Source organism: Medicago sativa, chromosome 1 (genome assembly GCF_051527215.1).
Source record: "Medicago sativa cultivar Bolivia chromosome 1, Bolivia_mono, whole genome shotgun sequence".
NCBI lineage: Eukaryota > Viridiplantae > Streptophyta > Magnoliopsida > Fabales > Fabaceae > Medicago > Medicago sativa.
In genome coordinates, this window is record NC_140749.1 from 63,865,771 (window position 1) to 63,887,255 (window position 21,485).

The following is a 21,485-nucleotide window of genomic DNA, read 5'->3' on the forward strand; positions in this document are numbered from 1 at the left end:
ATTTAATTCTAACATTAAGATACTTTTGTGGAAATATCATCTTTTTGTAGCTATAAGCGATTAACATAATAAATGATACACGTTCTGTAAAATTGGCATAAACTTATGAGTTCAACTTCTAAGAAGCATTGGATAAAAGCTTAAAGAAGTAAGAAAGGGGAACTACATATAGTCCTACATCGACAGAAAAATCTTGTATGATTGTGTTTATAATCGTCAAGGTACCTTCATGATATGTAATTGATTATGGATTGCATAAACAAATTTACACAAAATCTTTTTGGTGGTGTTCAGGGTTTGAACCCGAACCTTGCATATATTAAGCATTATATTTACCAACTAAGTTAAGCTCGCGGAGACGAAATCTAATTCCAAGGTTTTCATCATTATATTTAATTATATATATTTAAATAACTCAGCTTTGCTATGTCTAAGTTTTTTTTTGGTAAGTTTTTTCTTTGAGTGATTGTTATGTCTAAGTTAGTGTCTTTAATTTTTACAGTTTTTTTTACTCAAGCAAACTCGGTGTTTCATTCCTAATAATCAATGTTTTAAAAATTGGATCGGTCATCGATCCGATCAAGTTATTAGATTATTGGTCAAACCACGTGATTGAATTTGAATCAGATGATCTTTAATCTTATGATTCGGTTTCTCCAAAAAAAAAAAAATGTTATTGTATTAAACCGGATTGCTTGTTTAAAAAAAAAATTCATAACATGTATATAATATATAGTAAATTCACAATTATAACACAGATTTATAAAGAGGAGTACTAAAAATATATTTTATATTTCACGAAAAAAATACATATTTATAATTAAGTATGATAAAAATTGTATTATCTCCAAAAAAAGAAAAATAATAATAATGTATTTGTAAAGTCATAAATACATTTATATCATAAAATTTTAACTATCATATTAATAACCACACCTTTTTTCCTAAGAGAAATGGTGGGACTCAATTAAATATTTGTCTTAGCAATGGTTTATTAGGGAAGATGATGGGGTGTCAATGTATGTTCTATGAGTGGTTTATAAATCATCTTGATTGTATTTTGAGATAGTTTCTCGTTTTCTTGGAGGATTTATGTTGATTCTAACACCCTCATTTTGACGTAGGAACTTCCAAAGCATTGTATAGCATTTTTTTTTCCTTTGAGGATGTAGAGGACAAATTATAGGACAACTCCTCTTCCAACCCTAGACATATGGTTAAAAGGCCAAGCTAATAGCCACTTGAACCAATATTGTCTAGGAAATTTATTAGCAATACTTGTTTGGGATGATTCAACCAAATTTGAAGGAGAGCTTGATATAGAGTAGGATCAATTTCTGAGCACTACAATTGTCAAATGTCATTGGTTTCTCTGGCATGTGATTGTGACAGGAGGATTAAGAAGATAGTGTTCACACCTTTTTGAGGCAATATATTTAGGAATAATACAAGTGGGTTTCAACCACCCATTTAAATGTCATGCACCAAAGGAGAAAGCAAGTTAATTAAGCTTGCATTTGTGTTTATACATTCTAAGAAATATAGTCAGCGTGGAAAAGTGCAACACTTCAAGGGGCGGGTGAAATGGTAAATTCTCTTCATGAACTAAAGGCTATAAAAGTGTAAAAGCATGTACACATTTTATAAGCATACATCTAAAACACATGCAATTTGAAACATACCTAAAGTAAATCTACAATGTGTATGATTCAATGTATTGGAGGATTTGCAGCTATCCTCTTTTTCATTTACATCTACTATTGGCGACACAGTGGCAGTGAGATTATGCCGAATTGGCCAATAGTCGGTATGCTACTGTCGGTGTTGCGTCATCTGTCAAGTTTCAATGACCATTTCACCTTAGTTTTGAAACGTCATGGAGGAACGTTTCGATTTGAAGGACCCTGGTTCACAAACACAAGCTTTATCGCTACTGCTGATCCAATGAACGTTAACCACATCGCAAGCAAGAATTTTGGCAACTATGGGAGGGGGTCTAATAACTTCCAAGAAATTTTTGAATTTTTTGGAGGTGGTATTGTCAATTCTGATTCCCACGTATGGAAAGAGAAGAGGACAATGTTTCATTCAATTCTCAAAAGGAAAAGCTTCAAGAGCTTGTTCCAACAAACTAGTCAAAAAAAGCTGGAGAAATTCCTACTACCATTTATTAATGATGTATCTGAAGCAGGTTCTGAGGTGGACTTGCAAGATATCTTGAATAGGTTCACTTTTGACAGCATCTGCATTATTGTATTTGGATTTGATCCTAATTGGCTTCCAAATAAGATTAGTGATCTTAGAGAAATTTCATATCAAAAATCTCTTATTGTGATAGAGGAAGTGCTATTCTATAGGAACTTCATTCCTAGTTGTTTATGGAAGCTGCAGAAATGGTTTCTTGTTGGTCAAGAAAAGAAGTACAAGGTAGCTCAAGAAAATCTTGACCGATTCTTGTATGAAAGTGTAACATTTGCCAAACGCGAAGAGAAAAGCAAGTGCAGCAGCAGTGAAGAAATGGATGAATGTTCTTTCAACTTTGTAAAAGCACTGATGAAGGAAGGTTCTGGAAATGAGGCAGTGAGTGAGAAGTATCTTAGAGACAATGCACTCTCTCTTTTGTTAGCAGGTAATGGCACACTTAGTTCAAGTCTCAGTTGGTTTTTCTGGCTTGTTTCAACTCATCCTATTGTGGAAGCAAAAATTATTCAAGAGATCAAAGATAATTGTGTATCACAACATGAGAATTGGATAACTTCAATGGTGGAAAGCCTTGATAAGCTAGTCTACCTCCATGGAGCTATATGTGAATCCATGAGGCTGTATCCTACTGTACCTTTTGAGCTTATCAATGCAATCAAATCTGATATACTACCTAGTGGAGAGAATGTTAGTCCAAATACCAAGTTAATTTACTCTTTGTATGCTATGGGAAGGATGGAAGAAATATGGGGAGAAGATTGCATGGAATTTAAGCCTGAGAGATGGGTATCAGAGAGAGGACACATTATACATGTACCATCTTACAAGTTCATAGCTTTCAATACAGGACCTAGAAGTTGTATGGGTAAAGATCTTAGTTTCATTCAAATGAAGATGGTTGCAGCTGCCTTGTTATGGAAGTTTCACATACAGGTGGTGGAAGGTCACCCTGTAACCCCTAGGGCTTCTGTTGTCCTTCGAATGAAACATGGCTTGAAGGTCAAGGTTACTAAAAGATGCATTTGACATTGTTGCTCTCTATGTCTTGGTCAAATATTCTTATGGTCTAGTGATATTATATTATATGGTATTTTATATTATATAAACTTTATTTTAAAAAGCATGTTTCAATGTAATAAACTGATTTAGGTGAACGGTTGATATATATATTTTTATTTTTAAGTTATTGGAGATGACCTCTCCAAGCTAAATAATACATCATAGATATTTTTAAACTTTTTGTTTTACACTACAAGAAATCATCCATTTAGCTAGGAATTATACCTAGGAATCCAGCTTCCTAGCTATGGACAGTGTATACCGAGGAAAGTTTCCTAGGTAAGCATATTTGACTGTTTGACCATGCCTAGCGAGGAAATGGAGGTGGTTACCGAGGAAATATTTCCTAGGTAAGCATATTTGACCGTTTGACCACCTAGATGATGCTTAGCGAGGAAATTTAGGTGGTTACCGAGGAAATATTTCCTAGGTAAACACATGGTACAGAATGCAGCAGCCTTTGCAGGAAAAGGTAACATGACAACTCTATATATATTAACGTTGAGACAGTGAAAAAAGGCTGGCATATTCAATTGCTTAGCAGGTGGACGTTGAACAACCCATATTGGGTTATTTAATTGGGTTTTTGTGTGTATATATATACATGTCTTTCAACACTTCTCTATTATATTTTTCATTCCATATTTTTAACACTTCTCACTTCAATTTTATTTTCTATCTATACCATTCAACAATTGCTCTTGCATATTTATTTTCATATAAGGTAACTATTTTTTTAACATTTCAATTTTTATATTTATAAATAAAATGTTAATGAAATATATGTTACATTATTTTTTGCAGTTAATATTTGGTTTCATTTCCTATTACAAGTTGTTGTTCTTGCTGTTGGCTGCTACTTTTCCGATCTGCATTAGCATCAAATTATATTATTTGAGGTTAGTTTTTCTTATTTATTTAAAATTATTAGTATTAGTAAAAAATGTTGTGATTGGCATTAAAACTGTTTGTTAATAACTATTAAAAGATGTTAGTAAAATTGTTTTTTTTAAGGAAGTAAAATTGTTGTCTTAGTTATTGATAAAAATATTCTTTTTTTTTAGCAGAGATAAAAATATTAGTTAGTTAAAATAATGTTAGGTTAGTAATTATTTTAGTTATTTTTGCCGGTGCTTTTTTTCTTCTAGTATTTTTTATTTATTGTTAGAACAATTAGTGCCTATAAAAATAATTAATATTTTAAGTTTAGTCCCTCTAAAATTTTAATGATAATTTTAGTCCTCCAAAAATTTATAATTTCTAAGAATAATCCTTATTTTAAAAACTTTTTACAAAAATAGGGACTATTCTTGAAAACTACAATATTTTGGAGGACTAAAATTATCATTAAAATTTTATAGGGACTAAACTTGAAAACTCATTTATAACCTTGTTGTTGTTGTTGTTATTGTTGTTATTATTATTATTATTATTATTATTATTATTATTATTATTATTATTATTATTATTATTATTATTATTATTATTAAAAGGTAGGTCAGTAACAATGTTAATTAGAAAGAAAAAAAAAAGAGATATGTTAATTAGATTGTGACAACGAAAAAATAGAATAGTATAAAAAATAATAGTCTAAATATGTTATTTTAACGATATTGTTATTAGAATAGAAATAATAGTCTAAGGAATTAGAATAATAGTCTAAGGAATTAGATTGTTAATTAAAAATAAATATGTTCTTATAGAAAATATTAATTAATTTGAATTAATATCAATGATGCAGAAGATGGATCAATATATTCTTCATCGAAGTTGGATGTATGATAGTAAAATTGTTGTCTTAGTTATTGATAAAAATATTCTTTTTTTTTAGCAGAGATAAAAATATTAGTTAGTTAAAATAATGTTAGGTTAGTAATTATTTTAGTTATTTTTGCCGGTGCTTTTTTTCTTCTAGTATTTTTTATTTATTGTTAGAACAATCAGTCCCTATAAAAATAATTAATATTTTAAGTTTAGTCCCTGTAAAATTTTAATGATAATTTTAGTCCTCCAAAAATTTATAATTTCTAAGAATAATCCTTATTTTAAAAACTTTTTACAAAAATAAGGACTATTCTTGAAAACTACAATATTTTGGAGGAGTAAAATTATCATTAAAATTTTATAGGGACTAAACTTGAAAACTCATTTATAACCTTGTTGTTGTTGTTGTTGTTGTTGTTGTTATTGTTGTTGTTATTATTATTATTATTATTATTATTATTAAAAGGTAGGTCAGTAACAATGTTAATTAGAAAAAAAAAAAAAAAAGAGATATGTTAATTAGATTGTGACAACGAAAAAATAGAATAGTATAAAAAATAATAGTCTAAATATGTTATTTTAACGATATTGTTATTAGAATAGAAATAATAGTCTAAGGAATTAGATTGTTAATTAAAAAGAAATATGTTCTTATAGAAAATATAAATTAATTTGAATTAATGTCAATGATGCAGAAGATGGATCAATATATTCTTCATCGAAGTTGGATGTATGATAGAAAAAGACCGGGGAAAAGGACACTTAAAGCTCAATTTAAGGAAGGAATTCGTGAATTTGTTGCTTTCGCCATGTCACAAGATATTTTTAGAAGCGAGGGAGGAATTAGATGTCCGTGTCTTAAATGTACGTGTAGGTTGATTCAGAGCCCAGAAGATGTCATAAAACATTTAGAGGATGTTGGTTTTATGGAGGATTATTATGTGTGGAGACATCATGGTGAACAAGAGCCGGATGAGTTTGATGTTAATATGCAGGCTTCAAGCAGTGGAGCGCATACAGGGTGTGAAAACTTTGGTCTGATGGAAGATATGGTCGGTGACGCTCTCGGGGTGAATCTGTCTTACAATGAGGGCATTGAAGAGGAAATAATCCCGAACGAGAAGGCGTTGAAGTTTTACTCAATGATGAAAAAAGTAAACGAACCGTTGTTTGAAGGGTCATCTGAGTCGAAGTTATCCATGTGTGTGAGGCTATTAACTGGGAAGTCAAATTGGAATGTACCCGAAGATTGTGCAGAGTACTTCACGAAAATGATGAGAGATTCGACTCCTCTACCAGAAAATTTACCATTAAGTTATTATGAAGCAAAGAGATTAGTGATGAAGTTGGGATTGGAAGAAAAAAAGATTGATTGTTGTGTTAATGGGTGCATGTTGTTTTACGACAATGAATTTGGTAAGAATGATGGCGCGTTGGAGGAGTGTAAATTTTGCAATTCACCAAGGTATGAAGTGAGCGGGGATGATGTTGATCGTAAGAAGAAACGAGTCGCAGTCAAGTCAATGTTTTACCTGCCAATAATACCAAGACTGAAGAGATTGTTTGCATCAATGCGCACGGCTGGTCATATGACGTGGCATTATTACAATAAAACTAATTCAGAGGTGATGCGGCATCCTTGTGATGGAGTGGCATGGCAGCACTTTGATGCTGTACATCCCGATTTTGCAAAAGATCCACGTAATGTGAGACTTGGATTATGCTCTGATGGATTTACTGCGTATAACACAGCGTGGGCTAAGCCTTATTCTTGCTGGCCAATAATTGTTACCCCATATAATCTTCCTCCTGAGATGTGCATGACAAAACCTTACATGTTCTTGAGTTGTATTGTACCAGGACCATCGAACCCAACTGACGGTATTGATGTGTTTTTACAACCCTTAGTTGATGATCTGAGAAGGTTGTGGGTTGGTGAATTGACGTACGATATTGCAAAGAAGGAGAATTTCACATTGAGGGCAGCTTTAATGTGGACTATTAACGACTTTCCTGCATATGGCATGTTGTCTGGATGGTCAACTCATGGTAGATTAGCTTGTCCTCATTGTATGAAAGATACAAAGGCATTTTACTTGAAAAACGGAGGAAAGAATTCGTGGTTTGACTGTCATCGTTGCTTTACACCAGAGGATCATGAATTCCGGAGGAAGAGGAATCAGTTCAGGAAAGACACAGTAGAAAAAGATGGTCCACCTCCTAAGATAACATCAGATGAAATATTTCGTAGAGTCAGCACTCTATGGAGATTTCCAGATGTTGGCCAAAGAGTCAGATACGAAGGATATGGTGAAGACCACAATTGGACCAAAAGAAGTATTTTTTGGGATCTCCCTTACTGGAAAGACAATTTACTAAGACATAATCTTGATGTTATGCACATTGAAAAGAATTTTTGTGACAATATAGTTCACACAGTGATGAATGTCTCTGGTAAAACAAAAGATAATGAGAAGGCTAGAATGGATTTGCCAGAGTATTGTAAGAGACCAGATATGGAGTTAAAACTTCTTCCAAATGGAAAATATCTGAAACCCAAGGCTGTTTATAGCTTAACCAGTGCTGAAGCGAAATCTGTTTGTCAGTGGTTAAAAGAATTAAGGATGCCAGATGGATATTCTTCTAACTTGTCAAGGTGTGCCGACGTAAACACTGGAAGATTGCGCAGGATGAAAAGTCATGATTCTCATGTTCTCATGGAACGCTTACTTCCAATTGCGTTTTCTTCATTGCCTAACCATGTTATAAATCCGTTGACTGAAATTAGTCAGTTTTTCAGAGACTTGTGTGCTTCAACATTGAGGAAGGATGAACTTATTAAAATGGATCATAATATTCCTATCATTCTCTGTAAATTGGAGAAAGTTTTTCCCCCAGGTTTCTTTGATTCTATGGAACATCTTGTGGTACATCTCGCGTACGAAGCTTGGCTCGGCGGACCTGTTCAATACAGGTGGATGTATCCATTTGAAAGGTTTATGGGTGATTCGAAGCGAACGGTGAACAACAAAACAAGGGTTGAAGGATCAATAATTGCAGCTTACTGTGCTCGGGAAGCCTTGAATTTTTGTTCTCATTACTTCAATCACTTGATGTTGAGACCAATAAGTGTTAGAAATGAAGCCATTGCCGAAAGTGAATGGAGTCCGTCAACCTTATCAGTCTTTCGTCTTCTCGGTCGTCCGTCTGGGTCTGGGAAAGAGTACTGGATGAACGATGCAGAGTTACGGTCGGCCGAAGTTCATGTGTTGATTAACTGTCATGAAGTTGGACCATACCTTCACATCTTTCAAGTATTAAATGTTGGGGAGATATACACTAGTTTTCCAAGATGGTTTAAAGATCAAGTGTTAAATGTTGAGCCCAATATGCATATATTACATTTGAGAGGATTAGCTGATGGTCCGCATAGACGTGTAAAAAAATGGCACACTTACTTTGTCAATGGATTTAAATTTCATACCGAATCATGGACGGTAGGCAAAAAAACAATTAACAGTGGTGTTTACGTTAAAGGAGTCAGTGAGGGAGGTGAAGATGACTTCTATGGTGTGATTAAACACATTTTTGAATTGACTTACGCATATGTTGAACAAGACAACAAAGTTGTGTTATTTTATTGTGAGTGGTTTGACCCGAGGAATGGGACTAAAATTGATCCAAAGTACAAAACTGTTGACATAAGAATGGATAGAAGATATAACGCATTTGACCCGTTCATCTTGGCAAGCAAAGTTACTCAAGTGTATTATGTACCATATCCTTCTCATCACCGGCGCAAACAGGGATGGTGTGCTGCTATCAAGACAAAACCAAGGGGTCAAATTGAAACAGATGACATAATTCCAAATATTGAAGTAGCTTACCAAGACAATGAAATGTCACATGTTCCAGAGGTGATTGAAGTCGACCCGGTTACAAATTTGGTCGACAGAGAAGTTGATGGTCAGGAAATTGACTATGACATGTTGTTTAATGACACTGAAGAGTCAAGCAACTCTGAAGACAATTTGGAAGAAGCAAATAACCCTGAAGACTATTTAATGTAATGTCTATTTTATCATTTTAAGTGTTTAATGTTTAATGAAACTATTTTATCATTTTAAGTATTTAATGTTTAATGAAACTATTTTATCATTTTAAGTGTTTTAATGATACATATTATAACTATTTTATTATTTAATTGAACTTTTTATAATCAGTAATAAAAAACAAAAAAGAAAATAAGAAAACTATTTGCAATTTTTTATTATAATAAAAAAGAAAAAAGAAAAATAGAAGATAGTTTTAGCCGGGAACACTGTACTGAAAATTTCATTCACGCTCTACACTGAAAATTTCATTTGCCCGCTTTCTTATTTTCCCCCAAAACCCCCAAATTAAACTCAAACTTCACCACTCAGCACCAACCCTAACAACCCTAACCCGTTCCTCATTCTTCTCACTCTCTCAAACGGTGCTCAAGCTTCACACACAGTCTCGATTCTTCTCACTCCCAAACCCTAACCTAGCTGTGAATCGGTGCTACAATCGGTCAACTCACTCCTCAAGTCTCACAATCGGAGCTCAATCTCGGAATCTTCTCACTCACTCACTCAATCGGAACTCAAACGGTGCTCAAAAGGTGGTCACTCAATCTTCTCACTCAATCTGCTAATTTGTGATTTAAAATTTTAGGGTTTCTGGTTTGGGTTTTTTGATTAATGTAATCCTTCACCTTTGCTTTAAATTCTATTTGATGCTATGTTTTTATTCAGAAAATTTGATTTGGGTTCTTTTAATTTGTAGAATATATTTATATTTATTGATTTTGAAGTCATACATGCACTCCGTTAAAGAATAGTTGTTTAGAATAATAAGTATACTTTCTTAATTAAGTCTGATAATATATAACTCCTTGTAAGTAGAGTAATGTTGAATATCTTCATGACTTCATGTACTTGGCTTGAGTCTACAGATTCTGGTTTAGAGACCAAAACCTGCAATTTCAATTCTTTGCTGCACTGGATAACTTTATTATTTTAGGAGCCATATTTGAAAATTTGAAAATAACCTTAAAATCTTATTCTAAAAACTGTAGTGTGCCAACATCAAGCAATGGTCGGAGGTAGATATCCTTTGCTCTAACTTAAACTTGTTTGGTCTGGAAACACTAACTTACTTCCTTAAAAGTAAAGGTCTATAGCCACCCCTCACTAGAAATTACATAAGCTAAATACTTCAATGTACTTCTTGACCTTTCTTTCAATAAGCATATGACATGTCTCTCATTAGACAATTCAACACGTGATCTAGCTGTAAAATAGTTACTTCTGATCATTATTATTATATACCAAAATATCATGAAAGAAAACTAAGAAATACTAGCTCAAGGAATTCTTAAACATTTCATTCACTTAAGTATGAAAAGTGGTTAGGGGTTTCATTCATCTGAAAGGTATGACAAAGTACAAGTACAATACTTAATACTCATAATGTTCTTCTGTGTACGAGTACTTATTGTTTCTGTTTAGGTGTTTTGCATTTTTTGTTTTGCTGCTATGCACACTAGCAACCTTCTCATCTATTTGTGCTGCTATTGGTGCTCGGTTTTGCCTCGGTTTTGAGCTGTTCTGGTTGCGTTTTATTATTAATTTTGCTGTTTACAAACAGAAAAAAAAAACAAGTGCATGCATTGTTCCTTAATTTCTGATGGTGGTGTTTCGATGTTCCGTATATATACGGCTCCTATTGTATTTTCCCTGTTTTGCCATTTCAAAAAAAAGTATAAAGATGCCATCTGATTACATTTATGCAATTATTGTATAGACTACAATGTTGTACCATATATTTTGGGTTCCTTTATAAATATTATAGTCCATAATTGATACTGTAAACTCCTTCATTGTATTATGACAGCTATGTCTAGGAAAGAAGATAGGGGCAAGAAGGTTGCAGAGCCTAGTAAAAAAAAATCAAAGTATACGATTACAGAGGAAGTGGAGCCAATTTGGGCAAGAAGGTCACAGAGCCTTGTTATTCGTGAGCCTAGTAGTGATGGTCGACCTCCACACAGATCTCCTTCACCGACATATCCACCTCCACACACGGATCATTCCACGGCATGTCCACCTACCCATCGTGATACTACTCCATCTCCTAGTATACCTGGAGTTTCTCCTAGTATACCTGGAGTTTCATTCACTCGAGTTACTATGTCTGGTGTTAATCCTCCACTCTATACACACTCACCAAGACATGCTACCAATCCAATCTCTGCAAGGTCTCCTGCTCCATCTCCTAGTATACATGGAGTTACCATGTCAAGTGTTAATCCTCCACTATACACGCACTCACTAAGACATACTACCAACCCCATCTCTGCAAGGCCTCCTACTCCATCTCCTAGTATAAATGGAGTTTCATTCCCTGGAGGCACTATGTCTAGTGTTACTCCTCCACTACATACACACTCACCAGGATATAGTAACACTCATTTCTCTGCAAGACCTCCTACATTATCATTAGAAGATATACCAGATGTCCGTTTTTTAGACTTGCTTGGTATTAATGGAGGATTTATGCCAGTACCCGAGGTGCAGCAACAACAGCAACAACAACAAGAACAAGAACAAGAGCAACAGCAACAATGTGAACAAGAACATCAAAGCCAACAAGAAAGAGAAGCAGCACGACAAAGCCGGGTGAGACGTCGCTATTATGAAGTGGTACCAATGTACAAGAAGAAATATTTACTTAAAATTGAGGGTGACTCGTAAGTATTAACAAATTAATCTGCTACTTACTTTCATTTCATACTTTTTTTTTTAAAGTAATATATTAATTATCCATTTAAATGTTCAGGTTGGAGCCATCGAAAATCTCTGCAAAATACATAAGGGAGGCAATCCAAGCAGTGTATAAAAAGCCGTGGCCCGTGTATAAGGATCTTAAGAAAGAAATTGGGGATAAAGTTTTTAAAGAATTTAAGGTAAAAAGAAATTATTAAATCTTTTATTTTCTATGGGGTTGATTTAAAAAAAGTAATTTTTAATAAATAAATCTTTAATCATTATATTTATTTTATATATGGTTCATTTATTTTTTTGCAGAGACACTGTGTGTGGGATCCTCAATACGAATCTGATGTCGAGCGCCTTTTTCATCGTTTAGCAAGTACGCGTCTGTCAGATATGCTATATGATGAACGAAAGAATCTTGCTGAAGACCGTTCTTATCGCCCTCATTGGATGGGCGAAGAAGATTGGCGTGCCTTGTTGTCCTATTGGGCTACAAATGAGAGATATAGAAAGCGCTCCACGGCTAATAAAAGGAATAGAGCGAGTTCTAGACAAGCTCGCCACACACAAGGGTCTGTTACTGGTGCAACCCACCGGAGACATATGGTAAAAGTATATGAACTTTGTACATGTTTTTATATATACGTATATATTTAATTAGTCAGGTTATGTAATTAATTAGCTTTTTGTGATAAATTAGGCAAAAGATCTTGGAAGAGATCCCTATGTAGACGAGCTTCATCGAGAAAACCATATTATACATGGTACGGATGTCTACGTTGATGATCGCTCCTATAATACACAGGTGAATTTCTACTCTGATAGTATGCTGGGTGTTGTGTGATGTTTTTGAACTTTCATTACATTCTGCCAGGAATATTCATGTTACTATTTTTAGTTTTCTGTTTTATTTTATTTTGCATCCGAAACCATAATAATAACCTGGCCCTGTTCAAGCTTTGTGGCTTAGTTCAAATCAATTATTTTTCTTCATGTCTGTTATTTTATTAAGAATCTTATCAGTTTCAGTAAATTAGCCAAAGACGAATAGGTTATTTTGTGGGGATAGGATTATCATGGTTTCTTGATTCATAGACTGAATTTTTACTTGTCCTTCATCTTGCAGCATTTTGTGCATGTGATGTTGATGACACTGTTCCTGGTTGATATTTTGGCATTTCTTATTATGTTTTTAATGTTATTTTTAACTTGTTTTGGAATTGATAGGTAGCTTTTAAGTGTCTCTTTGAGCATTGATAACTGTATAGGGTGGATATTTAATACAGTAATCCAAAATCTTATGACATTGTGAAGTTTGTGGAATGTAATTTGCAACCAAGACTTTGGTTCCTTAATTTTCCCATCTTTCATTTTTGTTTGGTCCGACTCCTCTAACGCAGGGTGCTAGACTTCCACAATGTGGTGAACCAAGATTTGAATCCCGGTTGGGAGAGCTACCCACATTTATTACGCCGACACGCCTCAAATGAATTAGTAACTTTAAATTTAAATGTTATCTTTGCAGGGTGTTTGGTCATTTACAAATGAAGTTATAAAACCATAGAGAAATATGGCTAGTGAAAATTCAAAATAGTTTTCACCTCTTTAAGAAATGTGCATATACTGTTGTGTAGTGTGGCTGTTCTGGTTTGGACTGTTTGTGCTGTTTGGTTTTGCAATTAAGAGTTATTAAGCAATTTCCATTTATTATTTATGTATACAGGTAGCTTTTCGGGAGGAGGTACGACTATTCTTGGAAGAGTCACGAGAATATTCGACCTATGAAGAATTGCCTGATGCGATCAAGCTAGAACTTTGGAGGAAGGTATCAGGACCCGGAACAACGCATAAGTGGTATGGTCTTGGTCGGTACGCTCCCCTCATGGAGCATGGATCTGTAATCAATGAGCCTTCATTTGGAGAAGGTTCTTCAAGTAACCAGGAAACGTTGCCTCATTTGATTTCCCGGATAGAACAATTGACACAAGAGTTACAGGCTCGTAAGCTAATGGAGCAAGAGTTGCAGGACAAGATGGAACGGGACGCTGAGCAATATAGAGCATTTCAAGAAAGCGTTGATCGACGGTTTAAGGAATTCATTGCAAGCACATCAAGGAGACCGGGTGTTGAAGAAGATGGTTCAGATGAGTCGGACAATCCCAACATTGAGGAGGATGAAAGTGATGACACCAATTAAATATGATGCTTCAGATGAGAAGAATATTTTGACTTCTTTATTTAAATATGATGCTTTAGATAGTTTTAGCCTAGTTTTGTGGACAATGTAAATGTTGCAGTTTGAAATTGCAGCATTTATGCTCTTCTGTTTTGGCAAATATGATGCTTTAGATACTTTTAGGCTAGTTTTGTGGACTATGTGAATGCTGCAGTTTGATATTGCAGCATTTATGCTCTTCTGTTTTGGCTGTTGTTGATGCTGCAGTGGCAGTTTTTTGGTTCTATTTTGGCTGGTGGCCCTTTGTGTTCGATTTTGATGCAGGGATATGCTATTGCCGGCATCGTTTTTGCTTGTTGTGGCATGTTGTATATTCTTGCATCATGATTGGGTCTTGTTTTTGGGTTTTAGGTGTGCCGCATATATACGGTCCCTTTTGTACTTTCTTCCGCGAGTTGCAGATGTGTCTTACACTCTCTCTCGTCGATGAATATATTTTCCATTTATTTGGATATTGGAAATGTAAAATAATATTTAAAATTATTATTTAATTAACATAATTTTAGGGGAAAATTTGTATTTTTTCTATTTTTTTTTTATTTTTTAGTAGTTTTCCGAGGAATATTTCCTAGGAAACAAATAATTAAATATCCAAAAATTTTCAAATTTCTTTGGTTCAAAAAATGTTTTGGCGCAATTTTAAAAATTTTAAATTTTTGGCGCAATAATATTTTAAATTGAATTTCGAAATTTATTTTTAAATATATTTTAAATTGAATTTTAAATTTTGTTTTTTATTTTTAATTGTCACATCGACTGAACTGTGACAGTGGTGGCAGGAATTGGCAGTTTTGGCAGGAACGTTTCCTAGGAAATTTTCCTAGGTGTGTCCTCGCTAACAACTTCCTCGGTGATTCCTCGGAAATTTCCTAGGCACAACTATAAATATACCTAGGAAGTAATTCCTCGGAAACTTCCTAGGAAAGCCTCCTTACCTAGGAATTTTGCTTCTATTCCTAGGAAATGTTTCCTAGCTAACTTGAATGTTTCTTGTAGTGTTACCTTGTTATATGAATATGTTTCTCCTCTTTTTTGTTTTTTGATGCAACTGTTAATCCTCTTAGCATATAAGTTATGATATTCCTGATTGTTTCTGCAATGAAACAAAGGAATTTAAATCAATCAATGTTGATCTCTTTTAAATTATTGTTCAGACCAATGTTTTAAAATTGATTCTGATGCCGAACTGGCAAAACCCATCCCTGGTTGTATTTGTATTTCAATTTGAAAATCAAATATGAAAATATGTTGGAATGAGAATTCAAATTTGACCAACAAAGAAGAGATGTGTGTACCGAACCATCCTTGATTCGCCCCAAAAACATTGCAAAAAAGTAGCGTGTACCAAAGGACTAATAGTATGTGTTGGTGTCGTACAACATAACATTCATGTGAGCCCAATGGGACAAGACAACCGGGAAAAAAGATTATGTATTGTATATTAGTTGTTGACATGCGAGTTTAGGGATCAAGCGACATACACGACAACATCATGTCGCGGAAGCCAAGTTTATTGAAGAGATCAATGATAATAGTTAAACCAAAGATGTTTGTATATACACAAGCTTCGTTGAAATGAAGATGTCTGCAAGGTCATCCTGTAACTCGAAGGTTTTATAGTACTCTTGGCATGAAACACGGCATGAAGGTGAAAGTCACCAAAAGATCCATTTGATATATGTATTTGTTTCCTTTAGCTTATTTGTAATTGTGATTCCAGTGACTTGCATGGTATTAGAAGAAATGCCCTCTATATTATTATATTCTACTACAAGAAAATAGCATTACTAGCCAAAATTGACATTATAAAAACATAAAATCAAATATCATAAAAATATATTTCATGAATGTTTCCAATTTCTAAAGAGAAGCTAAAATTTGTATCCCTTTTGAGTTATCCTAACTTGCAACAATTCATTCAGGAACCATGTGCTAGTACATGTCTGGCCAATTATTTTCTGACATTTGGAAATCCTCAGCAACCATAATATGTGGAGTCTAAACCAATCTAAGGAGTTAAGATAAAAACTTCCAGAGATGACCAATTGAATTTAAACATTCAAACCTTGTCCTATATGATTATTCAGTTTAAGATACTTAAGTGATACACGTTATATTAAATTGGCATAAACTTGAAGAATTATTTTTTATGCATCTACTTCTGAAGCTTAGAAAAGCAAGAAAGGGGTCCTACAAATAGTCCCACATTGTCACAAAAATCTAGTACGGTAGAGTTTATAATCATCAAAATGCCTTCAAGATATATTCCTGACAATGGAATTGCATAAACCACTTATTATAGTTTATGGAATTCTCCATTACTCGGATTTTTCATCAATGTATCTAAAAAACTCGGATTTTTCATCAATGTATCTAAAAAAACAAATTAGTGTCATTTTCATAGTCTATTTCTATTACGCATTGGTTTTTTATTTTTTTAACACAAACAAACTCATGATATTTCACTCATAATAATCATTGTTAGGTCTTTGATTTACGGACAAACAATTGAATTATTTATTGAACAACATGATTAAATCATATATTTTCATAGTTTATAATGCAACTTGTTAACATTCCCCATTTTTTTAACAATAATACCTCACAAACACTTAATCCCTCCAACCAGTAGCTCAATCAAACATCTTAAATGAGACTCATTAATCATTTATTGACATATTCATTTCAGTTCAATATTCTAATAATAAAAAAAATGTGAATTCCACTTGTTTCTTTGTTTTTTTTTTTTTTTTTTGTCAGGAGATTCCACTTGTTTCTATTACGTATTCAAAATATGTTATTTTAAAGAAAAGTATCTCATTGATATCAAGTCTTAATAGAAAGATCCTCTGTTATCAAAATATATTTTGTCAACATTTTTTTTATAGAAAAACCTCACCTAAATTTTGTTTCATAAAAATAAAAAATGGAGTGAAGAAAGTATAAAAAAAAACATAAGATCCATAGAAACAGAATTTGCTGGTTAATCACTTATCATTCATTCGATCACAGACAGAGTGTGTGAAGAATTTGGAGACAAGAAATACGATGATGAAGAATCTCAATATTTTCTCCAAGAAACCTAAGCCAAAAGGTTCCTTCCTTTCCTTATCATTCATTCGATCACTCACTTTCTCATGTTTTGTCTTTCTTCTTCTCTTCTGTTCCTTCCACCGTCATTCAATTTCGCTTTATTTGATTAAAACAACCCTTTTTCTATTAACACCCCCCTTCTCTATCCATGCAGAGGTTCTCAGAGAGAGTAAACGTGAAATGGCCAATGCCACTAGAGGTAATGTAATTACTGATCACTTCATCACTACTACATTACTCAATTACATTTACATTTACATTTACATTTTTTTTTTGGTGTTACATTTCCACTTATAATCCCTTACTGTATTAATTAATTAGATGTATTCCACAGGCATAGAAAAAGAAATTGGAGCATTACAACTCGAAGTATGTTTTCTTAATTTACTAGTACAGCTGATCATTACTATTTATGTATATCCTATTGTTTAAGTTTCTCATGTTTTTTATGATTAGGAAAAGAAGCTAGTTGCTGAGATAAAGAAAACTGCTAAGACGGGAAATGAGGTTTAAACAAACATTCATCTATCTTGTTCCTAGTGATTTAGGCTCTGTTTGGATAAACAACTTAATTAAACGCTTATCAATATAACGAAAGATAAAATAAAGTCAAATTGTTTTCATATAAGCTATAAGTTGTTTTCATAAGTCATCTTGGAGAGCGTATAGAAATAAGCTGAAAACAACTTATGGACATGTCATAAGTTGTTTCCGTAAACTTTTCTAAACAGACTCATAAGCTACAAATGTTTATGTATTAGCTAGTGCTTATGTTAGTAGATAAGTTCTATTAAAATTTGTTGATATTTTCTTCACTCGTAAGTTATCATCATGCACCTTTTGCAGGCTGCGACTAAAATATTAGCCAGGCAGTTGGTTAGGCTTAGGCAACAAATTGCTAACCTTCAAGGTAGTCGAGCTCAAATGAGAGGCATAGCAACTCACACACAGGTACATTGCTTGAGTGGTGGTCCATCTGATGCTAATTTTGGTACTTTGTTATCAGGGGGTGGGTGATTTTTTCTCTTACCTATGCTTATTATTCATGCAGGCATTGTATGCTCAGTCTTCTATTTCTGCCGGCATGAAAGGTGCTAGTAAGGCAATGGAAGCTATGAATAAGGTAGAATGATTTATCATATGTTTTGATTATATTTGATGTCCATGGCCCGATACATGATACATTGCTGCAGTTGGTTTTATTTTAGTATTGGACACATGCTACAATAGCAAGATGATATTTGGATACCTCTCCTGCAAAAGATTGAAAATGAAGCTTTTGTTTTGCGGAAGGTCTTACAAATTGGTGCATTTTAATTGGATGTTTATTAATGGAATGGTGTCCAAGCTTGTTCAAGGTTAAGGGTTAGGAGATAAAGTTGATATTTATAGGTTATTGCCGGCCTTTTAAGATTGCAAAGTTTCCAATGAATGATCGTGAAGGATGAGATTGTTCTTTTGCTAAAAGGAAATTAATGCATTGGGAAGGCAGAAATGCAGAATTGATATGCTAGCTGTTCTTTTAACTTTCACCTAACGCTGCATAAATTGACATTAGGATCCATAAATTACTCTGTAGTGATGTCATATTTTTTCAATCCATTTCCGTTGTGCTGAATTTAAAGAAATTATTTGCAGCAAATGGCGCCTACAAAGCAAGCCAAAATTATTCAAGAGTTCCAGAAACAATCAGCACAAATGGATATAACTGTAAGTTGTTTTTCAAAGTGAGCATAAATTTTGAAACATTGTTCGTGTTTCCACATCTAATGGCAGAATCTGTAATTCATGTACAGACTGAAATGATGTCAGATGCCATCGATGATGTCTTGGATAATGATGAGGCTGAAGACGAGACAGAAGATCTGACAAATCAGGTACTAAGGACTCTTCGTACTGCAATTATTTTTTTTAAATGTGTTGAAATCTCTGCAGAGCTTAAACCTGATTAATTTCCCAGAATTGTTGAAAATCTCAGCTATACATTGGGCATGGTTAATTAATTTCTTACTTGGTTATTTACATGGAAAATACTATAAGCCTGTAACATCCTGTGTTCCGATCCCTTAGGAATTAATAGTGCTAGGAAATGCAGGTCCAAATTTAAATCTTAGCTTTAATTGCTTGCTAGTAATCCATAATCCAGTTAGGTGACTCAGCTGAGACAAGCTTACAATTCTCTTAGACATAAAAAATTTGAAATCAATAGAAAATTACATGGCCTATAAACCATAGTATTTCCTTCTTAAGAGTTATAAGGTTGCATTTTATGCACCCCAGGGATAACACACGTAGAACAACATAGGACAAACAGTTGAGCGACATGACAATTGTTTGTTCTATATGATTTTAGGTAGACATTGTTCAGCACAAGCAATTTTGTGATGTTGTATCATGCATAAGTATTGGACAAAATAATGCTAAATTTACTATTTTATTTACCACAAACATAAAGACATAGGACCCAAAAATTACTGCTTCTATGTATACCAAGTAATGTACTGCCACTTTAAAACAAGTAAGCTAGCAAGTTACATTTTGTAAAAAGAAAAAGCTAGCAAGTTACAATTTTGTGGTATTCCTAAAGGTGTAACTTGCTAATATATTTTTTCTAAAGAACACGTGGGAGTATTTTAGTCAGCTGGTCGCTAATATAGTCCCACTTGTTTTTTTGGACTGCGTTAGCAAATTATAACTTTAAAATTTGTTAATGTATTCCTAAAATTGTAATTTGCTAATATACTTCTAAAAACAAGTGGGAGTACATTAGCAAATGTATCTAGGTATAATGTTAACATATATTTAGATGCGCGCGCGCACACACACACTTGGTTTAATGAGTAACACAATTTTTGTTTTATCTAGGACTTCATCTTTTGTTTAGTTTTGTCCTTAACTATTTTGATATCAAACATGAAACAATTCTGTGTTGTCCTAATTTTTAAGCAAATCAAGTGCACCTTAAAAATACTTTAAATTTTTGGTTGGCTAATAGCTAAATTGACAAGGGTTAGAAAGAATAATGTCGAATTCATAGAAAGTAAGAGTATAGATGGGCAGAAGTTGCACATATGATTCTACGGAGGTAACATTTACTTTTAAAATTACAAAAAACAATTGATGGAAATTTTATTTACTTTTTGGCAGGTACTCGATGAAATCGGCGTGGATGTTGCTTCACAGGTTGGTTGGAATTAGTTGTTATTAATCTCTGTAGTCCAGTCGTTTGTACTCTTTTAAATCTGTATGTTTTGTGCTCAAGTTAATTTCTGTTTTATTTACACTCCTGGCAGTTATCAGCAGCTCCAAAAGGAAGTATCAAAACAAAGAATACTGAAAATGTCAGCAGGTATATACCATACTGCATTTTCTTACTGTCACCATTTTTCCTCCATCCTTAGTTTTTAAAGAAGTTTAGACGATGATATGAATATGAATACTGAAAATGTCAGTACGTATCTACCCATCCATTCCAACAGTCCCCCCTCTATGTCTTAAAGAAAGTTCAAAAAAGAGAGAATGATATAAGTTTAAAGATATAAATTTCTATTATGCAACTTATAAGTTGTGAAGAATTTACTTGGAATTGTGCATTTAAAGTTCCGAATCCACATCTATGTTTACCATACATGTGAATTTCTTGTGAAACTTCTTTAAATGTTGTTTTTTCTTTATCAGTTTGTTTGACCTTTGAAATTTGATGCCATTGCAGCTCCGAAATTGATGACATCGAGAAGCGTTTGGCGGCCCTTAGAAACCCCTAACTTTTTGTCTAGAATTGTGATTCTCAAACTCAGTTGTAAACTACTAGAATTCTTTTCAGAACTCCCACGTTTTTTTGGGATTTCAGAAGTTCATTGTGTATATCGTCCTTGAAGTTTTTGATGTATTTCATTTTAAATTTTCACGTTTTTGGCTAGGGCAATCTAGGGGAGTGGATTCAAACCAAACTGAATCATGCTTACAGTTTGAGATAACCAAACCAAACCAAACCGGTGTTATGGTTCGGTGAACCAATTCGTTTTTTTCGAACCGAACTGAAGCCATTTTTTACGAACTGAACTATGACATTTTTGGTCATTTTCACGAGTCATATCATGATATTCCTACATATATCGAACATTCTATGACAGAAATTATTTTTATTTTCATAAATTCAATTGCCGTCGAGAACTCAGAATGTTATGCAGCACTAAAGTACTCAACCGTTGAAGTGGCTTGTTTTAACAAAAATAATAATAATTCAGCAATGGTACATAATTTTTTTTATTTTTAATTGCTATGAATATGGTAACTCGGTTTTTTAATCCTACAGCACCATATCATTCGTT

General features: G+C 33.5%; 3 protein-coding genes and 1 pseudogene across 5 annotated transcripts; all 4 read left to right on the forward strand.

The window, feature by feature from the left end:
* The first annotated feature begins 1,661 nt into the window (after positions 1 to 1,661).
* On the forward strand, positions 1,662 to 3,437 carry LOC146956311 (alkane hydroxylase MAH1 pseudogene; annotated as a pseudogene).
* Positions 3,438 to 3,780: 343 nt separating this feature from the next.
* LOC146956312 (uncharacterized) lies at positions 3,781 to 9,321 on the forward strand. Of its 2 annotated transcripts, none has more exons than XM_085728345.1 (3): positions 3,781 to 3,985; positions 4,066 to 4,160; positions 5,724 to 9,321. In XM_085728345.1, exon 3 carries the CDS (start codon positions 5,724 to 5,726, stop codon positions 9,093 to 9,095), a length of 3,372 nt encoding a protein of 1,123 aa, XP_085584471.1. In that variant the 5' UTR covers positions 3,781 to 3,985; positions 4,066 to 4,160; the 3' UTR covers positions 9,096 to 9,321. The 2 variants fall into 2 exon arrangements, with proteins under 2 accessions (XP_085584471.1, XP_085584468.1); XM_085728342.1 differs by having other exon boundaries at positions 3,785 to 3,985; positions 5,721 to 9,321.
* Positions 9,322 to 9,362: 41 nt separating this feature from the next.
* LOC146956313 (uncharacterized) lies at positions 9,363 to 14,574 on the forward strand. Of its 2 annotated transcripts, XM_085728358.1 has the most exons (6): positions 9,363 to 9,670; positions 10,945 to 11,800; positions 11,890 to 12,016; positions 12,138 to 12,431; positions 12,526 to 12,630; positions 13,549 to 14,574. In XM_085728358.1, exons 2-6 carry the CDS (start codon positions 10,947 to 10,949, stop codon positions 14,020 to 14,022), a joined length of 1,854 nt encoding a protein of 617 aa, XP_085584484.1. In that variant the 5' UTR covers positions 9,363 to 9,670; positions 10,945 to 10,946; the 3' UTR covers positions 14,023 to 14,574. The 2 variants fall into 2 exon arrangements, with proteins under 2 accessions (XP_085584484.1, XP_085584479.1); XM_085728353.1 differs by lacking the exon at positions 9,363 to 9,670 and having other exon boundaries at positions 10,938 to 11,800.
* A 2,340-nt stretch (positions 14,575 to 16,914) lies between these two features.
* LOC146956314 (vacuolar protein sorting-associated protein 2 homolog 3-like) lies at positions 16,915 to 21,061 on the forward strand. The gene is made up of 11 exons (XM_085728372.1): positions 16,915 to 17,155; positions 17,309 to 17,353; positions 17,489 to 17,523; positions 17,611 to 17,661; positions 18,001 to 18,105; positions 18,206 to 18,277; positions 18,793 to 18,864; positions 18,951 to 19,031; positions 20,302 to 20,337; positions 20,448 to 20,503; positions 20,867 to 21,061. Exons 1-11 carry the CDS (start codon positions 17,110 to 17,112, stop codon positions 20,916 to 20,918), a joined length of 651 nt encoding a protein of 216 aa, XP_085584498.1. The 5' UTR covers positions 16,915 to 17,109; the 3' UTR covers positions 20,919 to 21,061.
* Positions 21,062 to 21,485: the final 424 nt, after the last annotated feature.

Excerpts from the sequence above, each read along its gene's own strand:
- LOC146956313 (XM_085728353.1), top strand. The coding sequence starts at position 10,938 with ATGACAGCTATGTCTAGGAAAGAAGATAGGGGCAAGAAGGTTGCAGAG. Across the intron at positions 12,432-12,525 it reads CAACCCACCGGAGACATATG|GCAAAAGATCTTGGAAGAGA; the intron begins GTAAAAGTATAT and ends GTGATAAATTAG. Across the intron at positions 12,631-13,548 it reads ATCGCTCCTATAATACACAG|GTAGCTTTTCGGGAGGAGGT; the intron begins GTGAATTTCTAC and ends TTATGTATACAG.
- LOC146956312 (XM_085728345.1), top strand. The coding sequence starts at position 5,724 with ATGGATCAATATATTCTTCATCGAAGTTGGATGTATGATAGAAAAAGA.
- LOC146956314 (XM_085728372.1), top strand. The coding sequence starts at position 17,110 with ATGATGAAGAATCTCAATATTTTCTCCAAGAAACCTAAGCCAAAAG. Across the intron at positions 17,354-17,488 it reads AATGGCCAATGCCACTAGAG|GCATAGAAAAAGAAATTGGA; the intron begins GTAATGTAATTA and ends TGTATTCCACAG. Across the intron at positions 18,106-18,205 it reads GCATAGCAACTCACACACAG|GCATTGTATGCTCAGTCTTC; the intron begins GTACATTGCTTG and ends TTATTCATGCAG.